This window comes from Atractosteus spatula, chromosome 11 (genome assembly GCF_055471065.1).
Source record: "Atractosteus spatula isolate fAtrSpa1 chromosome 11, fAtrSpa1.hap1, whole genome shotgun sequence".
Taxonomy (NCBI): domain Eukaryota; kingdom Metazoa; phylum Chordata; class Actinopteri; order Semionotiformes; family Lepisosteidae; genus Atractosteus; species Atractosteus spatula.
This window is the reverse complement of record NC_142716.1, coordinates 33,229,608-33,247,071: the sequence shown is the minus strand read 5'-3', so window position 1 is coordinate 33,247,071 and position 17,464 is coordinate 33,229,608. Positions and strand designations below refer to the sequence as shown.

The 17,464-nt window shown below is 37.4% G+C and overlaps 3 protein-coding genes across 3 annotated transcripts in view; 1 reads left to right on the top strand and 2 right to left on the bottom strand.

Annotated features, from left to right (window-relative positions):
• Positions 1-647: 647 nt before the first annotated feature.
• gng5 (guanine nucleotide binding protein (G protein), gamma 5) lies at positions 648-3,014 on the top strand. The gene is made up of 3 exons (XM_088926971.1): positions 648-816; positions 2,133-2,279; positions 2,564-3,014. Exons 1-2 carry the CDS (start codon positions 736-738, stop codon positions 2,256-2,258), a joined length of 207 nt encoding a protein of 68 aa, XP_088783097.1. The 5' UTR covers positions 648-735; the 3' UTR covers positions 2,259-2,279; positions 2,564-3,014.
• A 379-nt stretch (positions 3,015-3,393) lies between these two features.
• Positions 3,394-11,638, bottom strand: rpf1 (ribosome production factor 1 homolog). The gene is made up of 9 exons (XM_088926969.1): positions 11,017-11,638; positions 10,549-10,605; positions 9,786-9,866; positions 9,345-9,440; positions 8,910-9,063; positions 7,396-7,478; positions 5,532-5,713; positions 4,075-4,201; positions 3,394-3,617 (listed from the first exon to the last, which is right to left on the bottom strand). Exons 1-9 carry the CDS (start codon positions 11,272-11,274, stop codon positions 3,576-3,578), a joined length of 1,080 nt encoding a protein of 359 aa, XP_088783095.1. The 5' UTR covers positions 11,275-11,638; the 3' UTR covers positions 3,394-3,575.
• A 2,577-nt stretch (positions 11,639-14,215) lies between these two features.
• Positions 14,216-17,464, bottom strand: part of ankrd13c (ankyrin repeat domain 13C) — a 45,919-nt gene continuing 42,670 nt past the window's right edge. Inside the window, exon 13 of the mRNA XM_088926968.1 lies at positions 14,216-17,423. Coding sequence (XP_088783094.1) covers positions 17,293-17,423 — 131 coding nt within the window. The 3' untranslated portion in view covers positions 14,216-17,292. The remainder of the gene's footprint in view (positions 17,424-17,464) is intronic.

Below are 17,464 nucleotides of genomic sequence, written 5' to 3'. Positions count from 1 at the left end.
TGCCTTGCTCCTTATTAAAGCAGTTTGAAGACTTGTCACTTTTCACCTTTTTAAAACTCTAACGGCGGCAAACTAATTGCGTATATGATGCAAAAAGCAGACGCTTTACATTACACCATTTATTATTTATCAATATGTCTAAGCAAAGCATTATGATAAACGCTGGATTTGTGTTGTAGAATAGTCGCCGCGTAATTAATTTGAATGCAAGGCACCACCAAATTGCAATTACAAATGCAATCACACTAGGATGTCCCAGTTCTAATAATCGGAGTGCAAATTTTAATTCCAGCCCGACTTTGAGTCGCTTAAAACAGTCCTTAATTGAACCAATAATTGCATTGTCAATCCCTTTTTCGCGACTAAAACGTTCCAGTTTCAAATAGTTAAATTTAGAACCAAAACTCTCCGACAGGTGCAGAACCGAGAAGGTCTAATTACTAAATTGGCAATTTAGTAAAATTACTAAATGGATAAATCTGGGGTTCAATGAAATTATCAGAGGAACCAGGGCGTCCAGGGTCCCGGATGAGTGTCAGTAACGAAAGCGAGCGGTTGAGATTACGTCATGGGAAACACTCCCTGTAGTTCGCATTTTCTCCTGTAGGTGTCGCGAAGAACCAAACTATTTTCGCTGAAAACCGGAAACGTGGGTAAACCGAGGAACAAGGGGAGAAAGCAGTCGTTTTTGTATCTTTTGTCTTAAAGCTTGAACTGAATTTTGCAGAATTCAAGATGTCTAGCTCGGCCAACATCACCTCCATGAAGAAGGTTGTCCAGCAGTTGCGTTTCGAAGCGAGTATCAACAGAGTTAAGGTACACAAAGTTACTTAAAGAGGAACAGTAGTGGACGTGTGTTTTACAGGGCGTGGAGAGCTGCCAGGCTAACATCTGCCATAACCCTTTGTGAAAACCAATAAAAAGTTCACAATTTTGCAATCGGACACTTTTGGTGCTTCTAACGAAGTTGCCTTCGGGAAAGGGCGCTGAAGCTTTATTTATTGCTAGAAAATTGAACATGAATTTTATTACACGGTAATGGAAGCTGCAAGTCGCTGACACGTTTATCTGTACTACTCTTAACTGTTCAGAAGATATTTATTATTTCAAAATGTCGGCTATAAAATGTTTTTTGAACTGTAAACAGGAACTCAGAAATTTTCTTGACAGGAATTCATGTTTTTTCATGCTTTGATTTAAGGTCTGGTTTTGAAATGGACACTTGGGTGTTTTTCATCTTTGTTAAAATTGCTCACCTCGAAGTGCTGGGCTTTGTAATTAAAAAAAGATGTATCGGTATTGTAACATTGTAAGGCTTGTTTGTCAAACTACAAAAGTTAAGTCCATTGTAAGCTCGTCAATGACAAAAGTTAAAAAGAGAGCCGACAACGATATTTTGGTAAATATATTCTGCGAGATTTTGATTATTTCTGTAGTCATGGGTGTAATTTTCACAACTGGAAAACAACAGTCCTTCTCCAGTTTCACAAGTCGGATTGCACCATGTAATTTGCTCAAATTCACCACGTCCGACTGACTTCATCAATTCAAAACATTACTAGACACGATTTGTATTTAGCTAGCTGCTGTTTTTTTTTTACGAGATTGTAACTTGAAAACTAGAACTTGACAATTTTTAATGGTCGTAAAATGAAGAGCTTTTGATGTAAATTGGTATTACTTCCAGGTTTCGATACTAAATTATGGAGTAAATCAATGCCTTTGAAACGCTTTGCGGTAGAGTTTCGCTTAAAAGTTTGAAGTCAGGCTCTCTATTTTTAGAGAGACGAAATTTAAAACGTTGCAAGCAATGGGCGTAAGGCAGGGTACACCCTGGGTGGGACGCCAGCCCATCGCAGGGCACACAGACACTATTGCAAGGGCCAGTTTTCCCAGAAGCCAGTTAACCCTTGCAAACATGGGAAAAGGACACAGACTCCATGCAAATAGAACCCAAAGTGCAGAATTAAACACGGGGCCCTAGCGTTGCGAGGCAGCAATGTTAACCACTGCGCCATCATGCTGCCCATGTTACTTATTCATGTAGTTGTTCATATATTGTTACATATTCGTCAAACAGAATGAAATTAGCCATGAACGCCCGATTGAGCAACGCTTCCTTTCTCCTGCAGGTATCTCAAGCAGCCGCAGACCTGCAGCAGTTTTGTATCCAGAATGCACACCAAGACCCTTTACTGACAGGGGTGTCTTCCAGCACCAACCCGTTCAGGACACAGAAAGTCTGCTCATTTTTGTAACCCTCTCATTTTAACTTAATGGTAAGCACTCTTGTGTTTTTTTTACATGTGGAATTTCAGCAACTGGCAATTTACTGAACAAGAAATGCTCATCTAATATCCAGGGGGGAAAAAGCACTTTTCGACATTAGTCTGAGCAACTGGCTCAATTGAAATACAGTGCATTACGATTGACCATTTGATAGAACCTGTAAAATTGAATTAGTATCATCTGGAAATGCTTTACAAATTGCTGGGCGCCAGTGAGGTTGTTCTAGTGATTAGTACTTAAGAATAAATGCTAAAACTCTGAATTTATGTTGCAGGTTTAACCTATCACTGTGAAGAAGCAACATTGACAGCCTGACTGGAGTACTTTCACAGAGAATGTTTATTCCAGGGATTTGTTTGATATGCAGATTTGTTCAAATGCTTTTAAAGTAATGCCTTTTTCTTTTGCCAAACCATGTTATTTTATTGCAGTATAGGGTAATTCTTTTCTATAATAGAGACAACGTTTTGAGTGTATTGTTCATGTGGTGAAAACAGTAGTCCAATGTGGCCCTGTAGCACAAGTCCTATATTACAACACATCTGGTAGATAGTGTTGTGAACGAATTGGTAAACCACTCAAGCTGTGGAACTAATGCTCAGATATGTCGTTTAGTACAGGATGACTAGGTAATTCTAATATTGTGCCTTTTTAAAATTAACATTTACAACTGGATTTTTTGTAATTACTTTGAAAAGCACAAAATAAAAAAAACAATGCCCATACTTGTCCATTCTATTTTAGAACTCACAGTAATGATTGGTACACTTGTAGCGCTTTCCTGGAAATGCCACTGAAAGCTCACAACAGCTGTGGCATCATACAGGTGGGGGCTCCCGTCCACCACCACCAAAGTGTAGCCCCCCACCTGGATGATGCCACAGCAGTCAAGTGCACCAGTATGCTCCCAAGCCATCAGCTATATGTGGGGAGGAGAAAAGAGTGATGAAGCCAAATCATAGAAGGGAACTATGAGTGGCCATAATTGTAAAAGCCAAGGGAAATTTGGCCAGGACACTGGGGTAACACCCCCACTGATAGAACTGCCTGCAACTGTTTCCTACCAAGAGCTTTGTTTAATCAAAGGCTTGGAACAAGAATCTTCTTCTAAACAAATTTAATGTTTATTTTAGGTGTAACAGTATGCTTCACCATTCTTTTGTTTTGTATGAGATACACATTAGAAAAGAAATGTTCCTTGAGTTTGTCTCAGTAATGGCCATGCTTCTGGATTGGCTTAAGAAGGCAAGTGGTGAAGAGCTGGATGCCATTTTGTGGGGACTCATTCACAAGTGGAATTTCCTTCTGCTGGTGTCCATTTCATGACGCTGAAAAATAAAGTGATTTTTTTTAAACAATCACAGCAATTTAAGGAATGGGTTACATTTCAGGTCTTTGTTTAATCCTCGTGGCTACAGTATTTCATAGGAAGCTGGAGTTTTGTTCTTGTCTTGTGATAAACAGGCCTTATTGCAGAGTGGTCAAATTCCTTAATGAACTTGTCTGCAGGCATTGCAAGGTCTAAAAATAATCGTCAGAATAACATATTAAAATCGTTTCCATCAGTTGCTAATTATAGGAAAATCGTAATTTTAAATTAAATTTTAATTTAAGCATTATCCAAGTAGAATCTAAGCATCTGGATTCAGTTTAAGTCTCTGAGTAAGGATTTTTTTAAAATAACTGATTTATAAAATTTTGTTTCAAACATGTTACAGAGGCTCTGTATTCTTAAACTCTCAAGCTGCAAGATCGGTCAACAGGATGAGCTGAAGGAAATCTCACCTTGTGAACCCACTCATACTCTCCAAATTTGGAGTCAAAAGTCCCCTTCTGAAGAGATCGGAGTTTCAAGGTGAAACGTGGTCCCAGCTCCTGAATACCCACTCTCTTCTCATTCTTAAAGATGTATCTGTGGACAAAAAGCAAATTATTGCTCTTCCGGATAACAAGTACAGACACTAGAAATGCATGAATGGAACAAATAGGATGCCACCTTGGACAACTCTTAAAATTTAACTGCTGCACTTTGTTCTAGGTTCTTTCCTAGAACAAACTGACTCTGACTAAATTTTGCGTTTTGTGTAAATATTCTGTAAAGCAAAAACACAAAAATGATGGCTTACAGACATCCCTGAAGTGGCATACTCAGTCATGTTAACAGCCACAGCTGGTGTCTTGGAGATCTGTAGTTCATTGTGTGGAAAGGTCAGTGCCAATCCTCTCGTTAATCTACTTGAAAAATTCTTTTATTCATTCTTGAACAAAAGCTGCTTCATGGATCCCAGCTAATTTATTCCGGACTTCGCTCTTTCAGTGCGTAAGTAAATTGAATAACCATTTTTTCAGGTGAAAAACAAGTCTTCCTATGGCTGAGCACAATCCTGATAAGACTGGGCCCACAAAATTAAACTTAAATTTCATTTACACTCTAAAATGCGCACAATCCTGATAAGACTGGGCCCACAAAATTAAACTTAAATTTCATTTACACTCTAAAATGCACAAAATCATGATACACTGAACATAAATTCTATTCCTACTTTGCATACGGTTATTATGTTGGGTTCTAACTGTGGGCTCACATGAATCATACCTTTCGGTCACCATGTATTTTTATTACTGTTTCTTCAGCTACTTCACAACTAATACACAATTCTCTAGCTTAAGCTCTCGTTAGATCTTCTTGGCTTGACACAGCTACAAAATCAATGCTTCACATGGCAGGAACAAGAACATGAGTGTACGTTACTACAGCTAACAATATTCTTAAATTAAACTTGGAAACCGAGTATTTAATTTTTATCTTTATGATGCCACACAATATGAGGAACATCAAGAAAAAAACGGCGAGATCTGGGAATAAGCTTTGCTCACACGCAAGTGGTAGGGAACAAAATGGAGATGCCCAACGTGGAAAGTTAACAATGACGTTAAGTAAAGGGACAATGCCTCAATTTGTCTCAATAGATTTTAAAAGTGCACACGAAGTGAGGCTTGGGGAGCCTGGTTGAATGGCCAAGTTTCTAATCCTTAAACCAAACTATTCTGGGAAGTATAGGACTTTCGCCGTGTTCAATCAGAAAGGGCCGTGGCAGGCTGGTGTGGCACTCGTCATCATCAACTGCAGATGAAGAGATGAACCGACGAGAAACCGGCAGTTTCAAATTGTTGTCCACACTAAATATTTACACTTAAGCCTGCTACAATGTATAAACAATGAATGGCAAGAAGCAGCTTACCTGTGAAATCTAAAGAAGATAAAGTCTCTCTGGTTGTGGAAAGTGGCCACCTGCCGCCCAACAAACTGAGGGTCATGTGGGAAGAGGGCAGCAAACATGCGTCCTATGCTGTGTCCCAGCCGCGTGCTGAAGTTATTGAGTATCACCTCCGGGGTGTGCGGTGTAGGATCTTTGCCTCGTCTCTGCAAGACACGCAAAAAACCCATCATTGTTTTTGACCAGCCACCACTTACAAATGAGGATGAAACTGGCAGAAGCTCCTGCAAAGCATTTGGGATTCAGAAATATTTTTTTTAAACCATGCTTGTTGGGCTCTACAAACATATTACCCATCTGAATTTCACTCTCCAGTTTTCCTAACAAAATTAAAAAAAAAAACAGAAGAACAGGAGTACCTTTAAATATTTACAGAGTAAGTTTATCATTTCACCCAACTGTTTAGTCTTTTTCATTATTCCTTCTTGTATTTGTAACAATGACTTAACTACACACAAACTTCTCCAATTCAAGATGTCCTGACTTTAATGTTATTGGTTATGCATCTCATCTGTATTTTGCTGTACTATTTTGAAATTGCCAGAGCACAGGTCAGACTGGGATCAAGGGATCAAACTATTTCATTGCGAAATTGTCTATAAACTGATTATGCATAGCCTTGTCATTTTACCAAAGGACAAGTACTGTAGCTAGGTCCTCATCGTCTTTATAATTACAGAATAAAAATACGCAGTAGGATGAAAATCTTCAAATATTTTGCAGTAACTGAAAAAAGAAAAAGAGGCTGAATATATCCTAACATAAGACAACTCATAATACATGGATTACATAAAAGTTACAAACAAAAACTTGAAATTTCATGGTGCTTTTTAAAGAGCTTTTATGTGATTTGAAGTATAGGCACGAATAGCAAGATTAATTCATATATGCATAATTTAAATCATTTTTAAACGATTTACAAGACATGATGAAAAGAAAAACATGCTACTTTCATTTTTACTTAAGAGAACGTTCATTCTCTCTACACACGTAGAGAAATCTTCTACTAGTGTGTCTCCGGCTTTATAGGCTTCTGTGTAAGTGTCACAATAACTGTTCATACAGGTAAAGCACTTTGCTCTCTGGTTATTCTGAAAGACTTTTTAATAGCAGGATATAGAAAGGTGTGGCAGGGAATTTATTAGTGGAATTTCAGTTTGGTACTGTGATGACTTCCCCTTCACCACACAGGGAGTATTCTGCTCCAGAAAAAACACTTGGCAGCATAAAATCTTAATACCATGACATTTCACAATTTGCTGTTTTTTTGTTTTGGTAAATACTAGAATGTTAATGGCAAAGTAATCTTTGTGTTTAACCTCAAGCTTTCCACTGAGCTACATTTCAACGAAAAATCCATTTGTACTTCAAGTGGCCTTGGAATGATCAATAATATGGTATACAATGAGTTTTCGGTGATGTCATTTTGAACTTTGAAAACTGTCCAAAAAAGTTAGCAAGTATCAAATAAGAGGTAGAACCACCAGTCAGGTATTACCAACTAATATACCAAACTGGTACATCAAATTCATTCTGAACTTTTATGGTGGGACATGAAGTTTTTAGGATATATTAGGTCAAAACTCTTAATGGATACCATTCTTTATGGCCTTTTCACTTTAAATTTCAACAAGGACAGCTAACTTTTTGTCTTGTTGCACTATGTAATAAAATCGATAAATTAACTAAAATGTCAATGTATAGCACTACAGCATATCATGACTGTAATAATAAGTACAAAACCCAGCCGTTTCTGCTTGTTGGCATTAGAGGTGCAAGATTTAGCTGAAGCAAATCCTTATTCTCAAACAGAATCTGCTGATCTTACCTTCATTTCCTTCCGAAGGCGAACGCTGCTGACTTTGAAATGAGCAGTCGGTCCATTGGGGAGATGACTCAGAACTAGCCCATCTGTTTTATTTTAATTAAAGAAAACTGCAGAAAAGCAGGGAAGACACAAAGCACATACTCCTTCTCCAAATCGATCACTGTATTCCAGGCCACACGGGCAAGCTCGACATTCATGTGCTGGACAAACCAAATGAAATTAGAAGCAGGTCTATTGTATTTTTCTTTTTTTTTCCCAAATATGGGAAAAATTTCCAAAATCCATTTTGAAGTCCTTGGCTGACCATGATGGAGTGCTCTCCATGTTTACTTGAGTTGTTCAAAATACCTGAATGCAATAGCAACAAAGGTCTCTAGTGGTATTTTCATCTGCTGCTGTTATCACAGTTACATAAAGGTATCAAGCTTAATGTGGGAAATGCTCCTATCTATACACAATTTTTGCACAGTGGCCTGAATTAAAACAGTCGTTTCTGCATTTGATAATCCCCACAGAAAATGAGTTGCTTCAATGGTGAATCTATGCATTTTCCCCTCTAAATATTGATAATAATGCGGTATATTATTATATAATGAGTAATACTTTTAAATTAATGCCAATATTAAATCTAAGTCTTTTGTGTTGTATGACATCACATGAAAGAAGCTGAATTATGAATGGCAAACTAGAAGGATTTGTGATGTTACTATAGCCAATGTTTTTCTTTGCTCTCTGGCTCGTTTTGTTATTACAATGTTGAAGTGACCTCCGAAGCTAACATTTTTCAGTTTCTTGCTTTCTTATAACTGGAAATGTTTTTAATGGTAAGCTTAATTTTGCTGATGACATTGAAGGTGACAAAGCACGTTTTTTTAGTCAGCACAACATTTCTATAAAGTTACTACATCTTCTGTGAAAAATAAATATTTTGGAGAGCAAAAATGGCAATGCGTCAATAACATTTGCTAAAAGAGAAAGTTGTAATTTATTTACCGCTAAGAAAGAGATAAGCATTTTCACAGACTTTCCCCACTGACTTAACACTGGAGCCAATATAGAAAAGTCTTAATGCTACATGGTCAGTTCCAAAATGGACCAATACAGTAAACGGGGTCTGGAACACCAGTTCTGGGCAGTCATTGTGTCTTCTGATTTTCAACACAACCATGGTCTGAATAAGTTAATTTGATCAATAATTTGCTTGGTGAGGAGACTGCTGAGTGACTTATTTAAGGGTGTTTATAAAAGCAACAGGACTGTGACTCTCCAGGTCCAGGGTAGCAAAATACTGCCCTAGTACAGTAAAAGCTTTACTAAAGGGAATGCTCTACTAACCAGCACTTTGCCCATGAGCCAATCCAAAATCGTTCTCTACTCTCCTGGAAAATTCCGGGTTGGATCAAGTGTGCACATCTGCTGTTACTCCCATTTTTCTGTGCACTCAGTACCACAAACATGGTTCATTATTGTTAAAAAGAAAAAGACCTTACCACGATGAGCCATTAAAAGGATACTGGGCATTTTGCGATCTTCGTTAATGACTATCAGGTATGTGAAACCTCTGGCTATACACTGTGGGATGACCTTCTTCAGAGCCAGGCCTCTTCTGTAGTACACATGTGAATCTGGTATTACAGTAGCAAGCTGTTCACAGAATTTCACCGTCCTCTGAGAAAATAAATATTTAAAATGTTTTCATAAGATGGGTTTGGTCAAAATTTCAGAAAGAATCTTAGATTTTAGTCTAGGGTGATACAACTTTTTTTCTTCTCTTAACTAGAATTAAGTTTATCCATGAGATTCCAAAATAAGCTTTTAGTTGATGTTAATGTTAAGGGTTAAAGATTAACTTCTTAAACAACCAGTGTGACCTATTTTCCCAAGTTATAAGAAATATTTACACACTTTTTAGGTCCCTTTTCCACCAATACAAAACAATTCATACTTACCCCGCGGGGTCGATCTGATGTTGTAATTAGGACTTTGGGATTAATTAGACGGTTAAAGTAAGACGAAAACTCATCAGTTCCTTCGTCAAAAGCCACCTGCAATAGGAGTGAATGTTTACAAACCAAAAAAAAAACTGGAACTGCTTTTTCCAGTAAGTGAAAAATTAAAGAGAGCCTTACATTTAAATGTGCGTGTCAGGATGATATCCCACATTATGTTGGTTTCCTGTACGCAATTTTATTTCTCCAGATCAGAATAATACACAGTTAATATAAACATGAAATACAAACAGGCAGCTAATACACTTGGAACTTCATCAGTCACCCCCTGCATGTCATCTGCATGCTAGCATACAATATTTGTAACAGAAATCACTGGGAAAATGTCAAATTCATCAGAACAGAAGATTTATGATGGGTAGCATAAGAAGAAAAAGTTACCTCTTCATCTTGTGGGTCCACTGTTGTTTCATCGTACACTCTCTGGTTTTCTATTGTTTTAGGGACTGGTTTCGGAGGTGCCTGGGTAAAGCATGTCAATGAAGGTCAGACAGACAAAATACCAAACACAGGCTTCCAGGAGTGAGTATGAAGGTGAAAGTCAGGTTCCAGAGACTATAATTATTCTTACTCATCAACTTGTTTACCTCAAATAGAAGCAGTAATTGTAGTCTATGAATCCACCATTATTTTTAATGACACTTTACCAAGATCCCTTTGTGGAACTATATGCATAAGAAAGCTCTCTGAAGACAAAACAAACACACTCTTTGGAAACTGGCCTGCCCCTTGCTTTTATCACTGTGCTCTCAACTGGTTCATTCCCGCCGAAAACTTAAATCACTTAGTTTTCCAGCCACCCAAACTGTAAAAAGTATATTTCCAACAACAACCGAACAATGCTTGGTTTCAAAGGGAATATTTCTTCAAACCACTGTTCTAAAAAAAACCCCGAAAAGTTCATATTTAATTATGTACACAACTTGTATGCATACCACAAACTTACTACGCTTGTCATAAACATGGATCACGCAATGATGCTTCAGAGCATTCTGAAGAGAACACATACAAAAAAATCCCTTTACTTACGAGGTCAGCTGTTGGAACGCTATATAGGAAGAGGCAAAATAAGAATTTTTTGTCAAATCACATTTTCACTTCACCAACAAACACTGCGTGGCGTTGCAAAAGCTTTTGGGCTTACATTATCTCCAAGAGCCGCTCTCTCCTTTTTCCTCTTCTTCTTCAGCGCTAACTTTTCCTAGGAGAAGAAAACAAGCTAGTTAACAGGGGACATCTTATGTGTCTGAGCTGGTGTTTCATAAATAAATTCAATCTATAACGTAATTGTAACTCATGGCAAGTATGTTTCATCTTTAAACACAATTTAGGAGCAGGTAAATTCTCTGGTCAATGAGAAGACACAATGGGAGGACACAGTAGATGGGGGTACTAAATACAGTACGATTAGGGTAGTACAAAACTAGCGCGGAAACGAACGTAGCACCGTAGAAGCTTGCAGGTAACGACAAAAAATATACAAAACAAAATTAGACATAAGCAACAGACTGTCGTAGAATGTTACAGTGGAAACATGCCATTAATATCACGTTCAAGTGAATTAGCGGACACATGGTGTGTGACTATTTGCTATAATAAACATTAATGTCACCTTTCTTTTTTCCATCTTAAATTTTAGAAACATGAAGTGCCTGCGTTGTTTATTTTTAATTTCAGAAACGCTAAAGGTTGGTGGGAACGACGTTTCTGGAGGTTTCACGTCATTTTCTGATGTATCATTCGCTCCCTTCGCGGTATTTTCTTCCTGTGTTTTGCTCAGCTTCTGCTTCTTTTCTTTCATCTTCTTCTGTTTCTTCTTTTTCTCTTTGGTTTCCCTTGGCTGGCCTGCGGCTTGATCATCCATAGCCATGATGTATACACACCAGCTCCTCCACTCTCATGTGTTGTAAAAGCTTGTTTCACCTTTCCTCCTTGACCCGGAAATGTAACTTCTACGTCCGACAGATGAAATAGCTTTTCCCCAGATTTGTATGGCGCCGCCTAGCGTTGTGGAGGAAAGATAATACAAAATGTATCTTATGGGAGTCCTGACGGACTTTTCTCCGGATTTGTTTCTTCTGTGATTGAAAAACGTGATGGAAAACTAATTACATAAAGACGAGAGACAACCCTTTTTTGAACACACTGTGGAGTTTGTAATTAAAAAAAATAATGAAAGAAAAATATCCTTTACATTGTCCTCAAACACCACAAGATGTTGCTCTTTACTAGTAGATTACATTAACACAAATGAAGCAAGAACGATTGCACTGTGGTGCTGAGACATCTACATTTGAGTCGTGTGAGAGCTGCGGTAAGTATGTGTACAGTAGGTGTTCGACTGGAAAGTGGCTCTTTTTGCTCATTGAATTAAAATCTTTTTGACCTTAAGCGTGAAACACGCCTGTATTTCTATTCACTATTTCATGAAGGCTAGCAACAACAGTAATATCGATAATGGCACAGCAGTAAATAAAAAGGACTACCGGTTTCAGACCACTACCAGGCATTCATAGATCTATCCCAATGGAACTAAAGTGAACAACAGAAAGATGGGTCTGAGCTGAAAAAAAAACGTACAATTGAATTGCACCAATGGGCAGTGTGCAACAGAATCCTGTGTTTGAACTGAGTGATATTTAATATCAGTTTAAAGAGTAATCACACTTTTTATGGAAACTGATTTTTTTTAACAGACACTATCAAACCATTTTCATTATAGGTGAAGAAGACTGACTAGCTGAACACATCTGTGGTTAAACTATCGAGACAAGTCTGTCACGTGGTACAAATCATTTCCAAAAATCTGTTGAGCAAAGATGTTGACCAACAAAGCAGCCAGAAAACACTGCAGTCAGCTGATGCTGCACATTGTTTGCAATTGTGTTGCTAGTTAAATGCACTCTTTTGTCTCAATTTCTTGTCTGTTGTACAGCAATTTGAGATGTACTAGAAAAGGAACAACATATAAAGAATTCTATGTAGTGCTTATATTGCATTTACAATATATATTCACATTTAATTTAAATATTTTGTTCTGCAGAATTACAGACCTGTTTGTGAGCAACTTTAAATTGTAACATTATCACATGAATTTATAGGAACACTATGATTTTATTTGCTGAATCCTCTAACTTTTGGCAACATGTTGTACTGGGCATCAGTTTTAACAAGGATATGTAACAGGGATCTCAAAATTCTTGGGGTGCCTTGTCTCTTGTTCTAACCTGAGCTGTCAATTGAACAATTAGCCTAATTATTTTCTAAATTATGCACCGGCTTTTACCTCAGGGGTTTTACAATTGCTTGCACAATATACTGTACCCACTTCATTAAAGGTACAAGCTGCCTATGAAACACCTAGGGGTCTGGTTTGAAGAATTACAATTATGCATCTAAATAATTAGTTCAACTATGTAATTGAGATCTGTGGGGGAACTAAAATCAGAAGACACTAGGCCCTCCAGGAATGGAATCTGAGATGCCTGTCTTATAACATCCATTTGCATCCAGATTTTTAAAACATTTCCTTGGCATTACTATCATCCTCAGTGTTTCTACATTGTTCAAAAAGTCCAACATGCAACACCTGCTCTGAGTTTAATATATGGTGAATCTACTTTGCTGTAGGGTACCTTTATTTGCCTGTTGGTGTAATCGGTTGTGTTTTTCATAGAGCATATTTACTTTTCTGTTTTACTCTTTTTGCATTCCAAAAACTTTGCTGTGCCAAACCTAATTGCTTTGCTATGCATTAGAGTATACATTCTCGACAGAGGTTAGAATATTTACTATTTCTGAACACCATATTTAATACAGTACCATTGTGTACAACATAAAATATGCTGGAATTAACCAAAAAAAGTTAACTAAAATAACCTGTTAGCCTGCAAGGTGATATCCCCTGCAATACGTTTAATTTTTAATGTACTGATAAAATACTGCTAATCAGAAAATCATCTTATAACTGTGAATCATAACACGGCACTTTTTTTATGGGTTAAATTCTTTGCCTGTTTCCACTCTAGTGTACCACACACAACATAACTGTGGAGTAATCTAATATGATTAAATATTTTTTTAAGTAAAGGCTACTTTTTATTGAAGGTCCAGTGTTCAGATGAAAAAAAAAATGTCTTCAGACAATGCAGATCACACAAGAGCTCATTTTTAAAGGTTTTCATGTTGGAGTATATAATACTGACACTACAGCAGTCAAATATCCTGTTCATCACAGGAGCAAAGGTGAATTCTACACTGAAAACCAGAAAGAACATCATATTGGCTGTTGAGCCTTCTTTAGATGTGAAAACACCTGCTTTTCAGTGTGGAATGAACATTTACATTGTTCCTTTGCATCTGAAGCCCCCTGACACAGTTCTCCACAAATTGTACACAAATTTAAATTTAATTGAAACCAATGAACAAATGAGTCGTTACTAGTTACACTTAAGATGTACAGAAGCAACATCTACTACTTCGGAGTACAACTGTTAATTTTCACATTCGGAAGTACTGAAACCAAGACACAGATTGAAGGTGTGAGCCTTACCTTTCCTTCTGCAACCAAATTTCATTCTCTTCTCTGTAATTATGTCGCCTTGTGAACCACCTGCAGGGAGCACACAGATCAGGAGCTGCAGCTTCAGAATCTATTTAAACAGAAGACAGGAATCTCCACATTATGTTAAGGGCATGTCATACAAAAAAATTCCTGAAGGCAAAGACGGCAGGACAAATTCATCTGGGAGAATGCAGGTAATTGATCATACACAGCTCCTGTAAACAAATAATGCTATGCACTCCACACATCACTATAAAAAAATTACACTTTATTTGCCTTGATACATGGACATTTTATTTAGGTACATTTTTTTTATATGAAAATAGTGTGGCAGGCTTATATAACGTTCTTGCTGTACAATCTGCATCTTATGCATGAGAATGCGAGTAAGACTTGCAGTGTTTTATATAAGGTCCTGAAAGCTCAAGCCATGGTACAGAACTTAAAAAAAAACCCAAACAAACTCAAATACCAAGCACACAGACAACAAAAGGTATAATGTGTGAGGTTGGTAAGTATAAAACTGCTACAAAGTGTATAACTTAGGAAAAGTGCCTCACTATCCAGTAGTGAGACATGGAAGCATTTAATGGTATCATTTGATATCTGTGGTCGTACTGATAAGCAACAGAACAGAGGAGAACAAAAATAGATCTACATTACCAAAACAGAGTGCGAGCTTATACAAAAATATTAGTGTACCAAAGGACATAAATAATAATGCTGATTAATTCAGCAAGACATCCGAGTTCCTTAAGCAGACGTGTGAAAGAATACATTACACCAAGGCTAGACTCCTCGACTCTGCGCTTCTAAAGCTGCAGTGCATTCCTGAGTTCTGTTTCAGCTGAGATTACAAGAAATGAATAAAAACCCACTGGCGCATTTTATTTCCCCTCACTTCTCACACTGCCGACGACTGCAGTCCTGCCTAGCATGGGTATTGAGGATGTAGTGCATGATTTTTAAAGAAAATGTCTTTAACAGTATTCAGACACGTGAAATCGTGGTCTTCTCAGATGAAACAAAAAGCAGGGAACTCTGCAGATGAGCTTCTTTTGTAGCAAGAGAAATGTCGGAATTTTGACCACGAAGCTCTCTCGCCTCACCTTGGTATTTCATTATTAAAACAGCTTTTCTTAGAAAGGAAAAGCCCGTCTATATATTTTTGTAGAAAAAGATGGAAAATCTAACTACAGAAGCTGCGCTATTAAAGAAGGGCATAACAGTCTATTACAAAGGTTTCTTGTTTTTTTTTTGAACGAGGTAATTTACAGATGTATAACTGTACACAACTGTAGTGATACTCTAGGTGTTAGGGGTGTGTAATTTCCCCAGACACATTCTGTACCAGGTTTAAACACCAAGGCTAGGGATCAGGATTATACCACGCGGTGATAGACTGCAATAAATAAGCACAGAAAGACTGGTAGGCTTGTCTTTTGCGTGTTCATTCACCCATTACCCATCACGAGGTAAGAGTGAGTTTTTCAAAAACACAGTATTAATACAGTATGTACAAACATTTTCCTGCAAGCACAAAAACTAAATACCTTTCACAACCCCTGGATAATATTTCACATCGATGCTTGCATAAAAACCCAATCCATCAAAACACCCATGTTGACTAACAGTAAGAAAACTATCCCATAATTAACTTATATGCAGGAGATGGGGGGGGGGGGGATTAAAAACCTAAAAGGCATGAGGTAACAGAGGACTAACAAACAGAGGTATTAACACCATGCACAAGAAAAAAGACTGGGTCTTGCAATCTGTAAAAATGCCATTTACATTTGACTTGAAGTTTCTTTTTTATTCAATCACTTCGCAAAAAGCATTCTTCGTAGCTTGAAATGTACATTGCTCAGTACCTTTCCTTTTAGTCAATTGTACATTTTCTTACATAGTTTACAAACTCATATGAAAACAAGGCTAGCAGAAGTATTTATACGAACAGCCTCACAGGAGTGGAGGTTGCTCAGGATAGGTTAGCAGTAAGAGTACTGGTTAAGACATTCCCAAAGGATTTGTTTTTCCAAATGTTCTATGTGAACTGTGGTATCAAAAGGAACTGAATAAAAACATGAACAAAATGGCACCTTATGCCTTCTGAAGTGAAGCTGTATACAGGTAGCACTTCACTCAAGTGTGGCAGATTGGTGCTGTTTAGATACACTGAAGCCTGTGGAAGCCCCAAGATGTGATGCCTTTAGAAAAAGGCAATCATTAGGATGTTGCAATTTAAAAAGAACCTACACAATGTAATTAGTGCCTCAATACAGCTAAATACAATTTCATCCCTTTGTAACTATTAAATACAGCATTTAAAATGACAGGGTTCTGCTCTCTTCTACTCTTGTTACTAGGGGTCTACTTAAATTGCAGAGGAAGTAAACATGTTTCATGGACCAGTCACGGCATAAAGAAAAAACATTTAGTAGACTGTATTTAGTGTATGCCTGTGTCATACAATATGTGCAACACAGATTCATGGAGTTATAAAAAGCTTTAAAATGACTACTCCTTACTGGTTACATTAAAGCCATGATGACTGTTACATTACAGCAAATGCCAGTGTCTAGAAATTCAGAAACTCCAACTGAACAGATACTTTGAAAGAAAAAGGCTTTCCAACTAACAAGAAAAAAAGAATTATATAGTTATCCTGTATGCTGTTTACTTGATACTTAAAGAGGAATTGCCAGGCAGGTTATGTAAACTAGTGCTTCTGAGAAATAAACCTGGCTTTCTTTGTACATTTGAAAATTTCACTATTTGGTATTCCGGATGTGCTTTTTATAATACTCCCTTAATTTTGGATTATCCCTTTTTTCTCTAATGGCAATCACTAAAAAATGGTCCAGGCTGTAGCACCTGCAGTATATTTTTATGTGATAAGTGATTCTAACACCAAACAGGGATCAATCAAGGCTTTTCTAAATAGACCAAAAGGTACACAGATAAGCCTTACCCTTATCTGATTTGTCAGTCCTCTTAAGTCTATGTTTAACAATCTACACAGTTTCAATCCTTTCAATCTGTCTGTGCCACCACTTGTTTGCTCACCTTGTATATGCATCACAAAGTGGAAGGGGGCTCTAATGAATAAGACAGTAATCTGTGCAATATTTTCAAGATGTACGAAAGTGACATTAATGGTTACAGTCACAGGCAATCCCTTGTTTCATGATTTCCACAAGATTGTGAAATTGCAAATTAAGTAGACCCTTATGTGTTACGTTAATATCTTTTTCTGGATTCAGTTTGTTTCTGTCAGCTGTGTTCCACAAAGAAGACACCCAGAGTCTTGCCGAAAAAGGATTAAAGGTCAGGAAATCGGCTGGGGTCCTCCTTATAGTCACTGGGGATAGTAAAGATGAAGTCTTCAAATTCATCATAGCGGAACTCCTGAAAGGTCACTGTAGCAGTTATTGTAGGAAAAACGGGTATATCTGCAAGACAAAAGAACGCAGATCTTATAATTTTAGTAGCA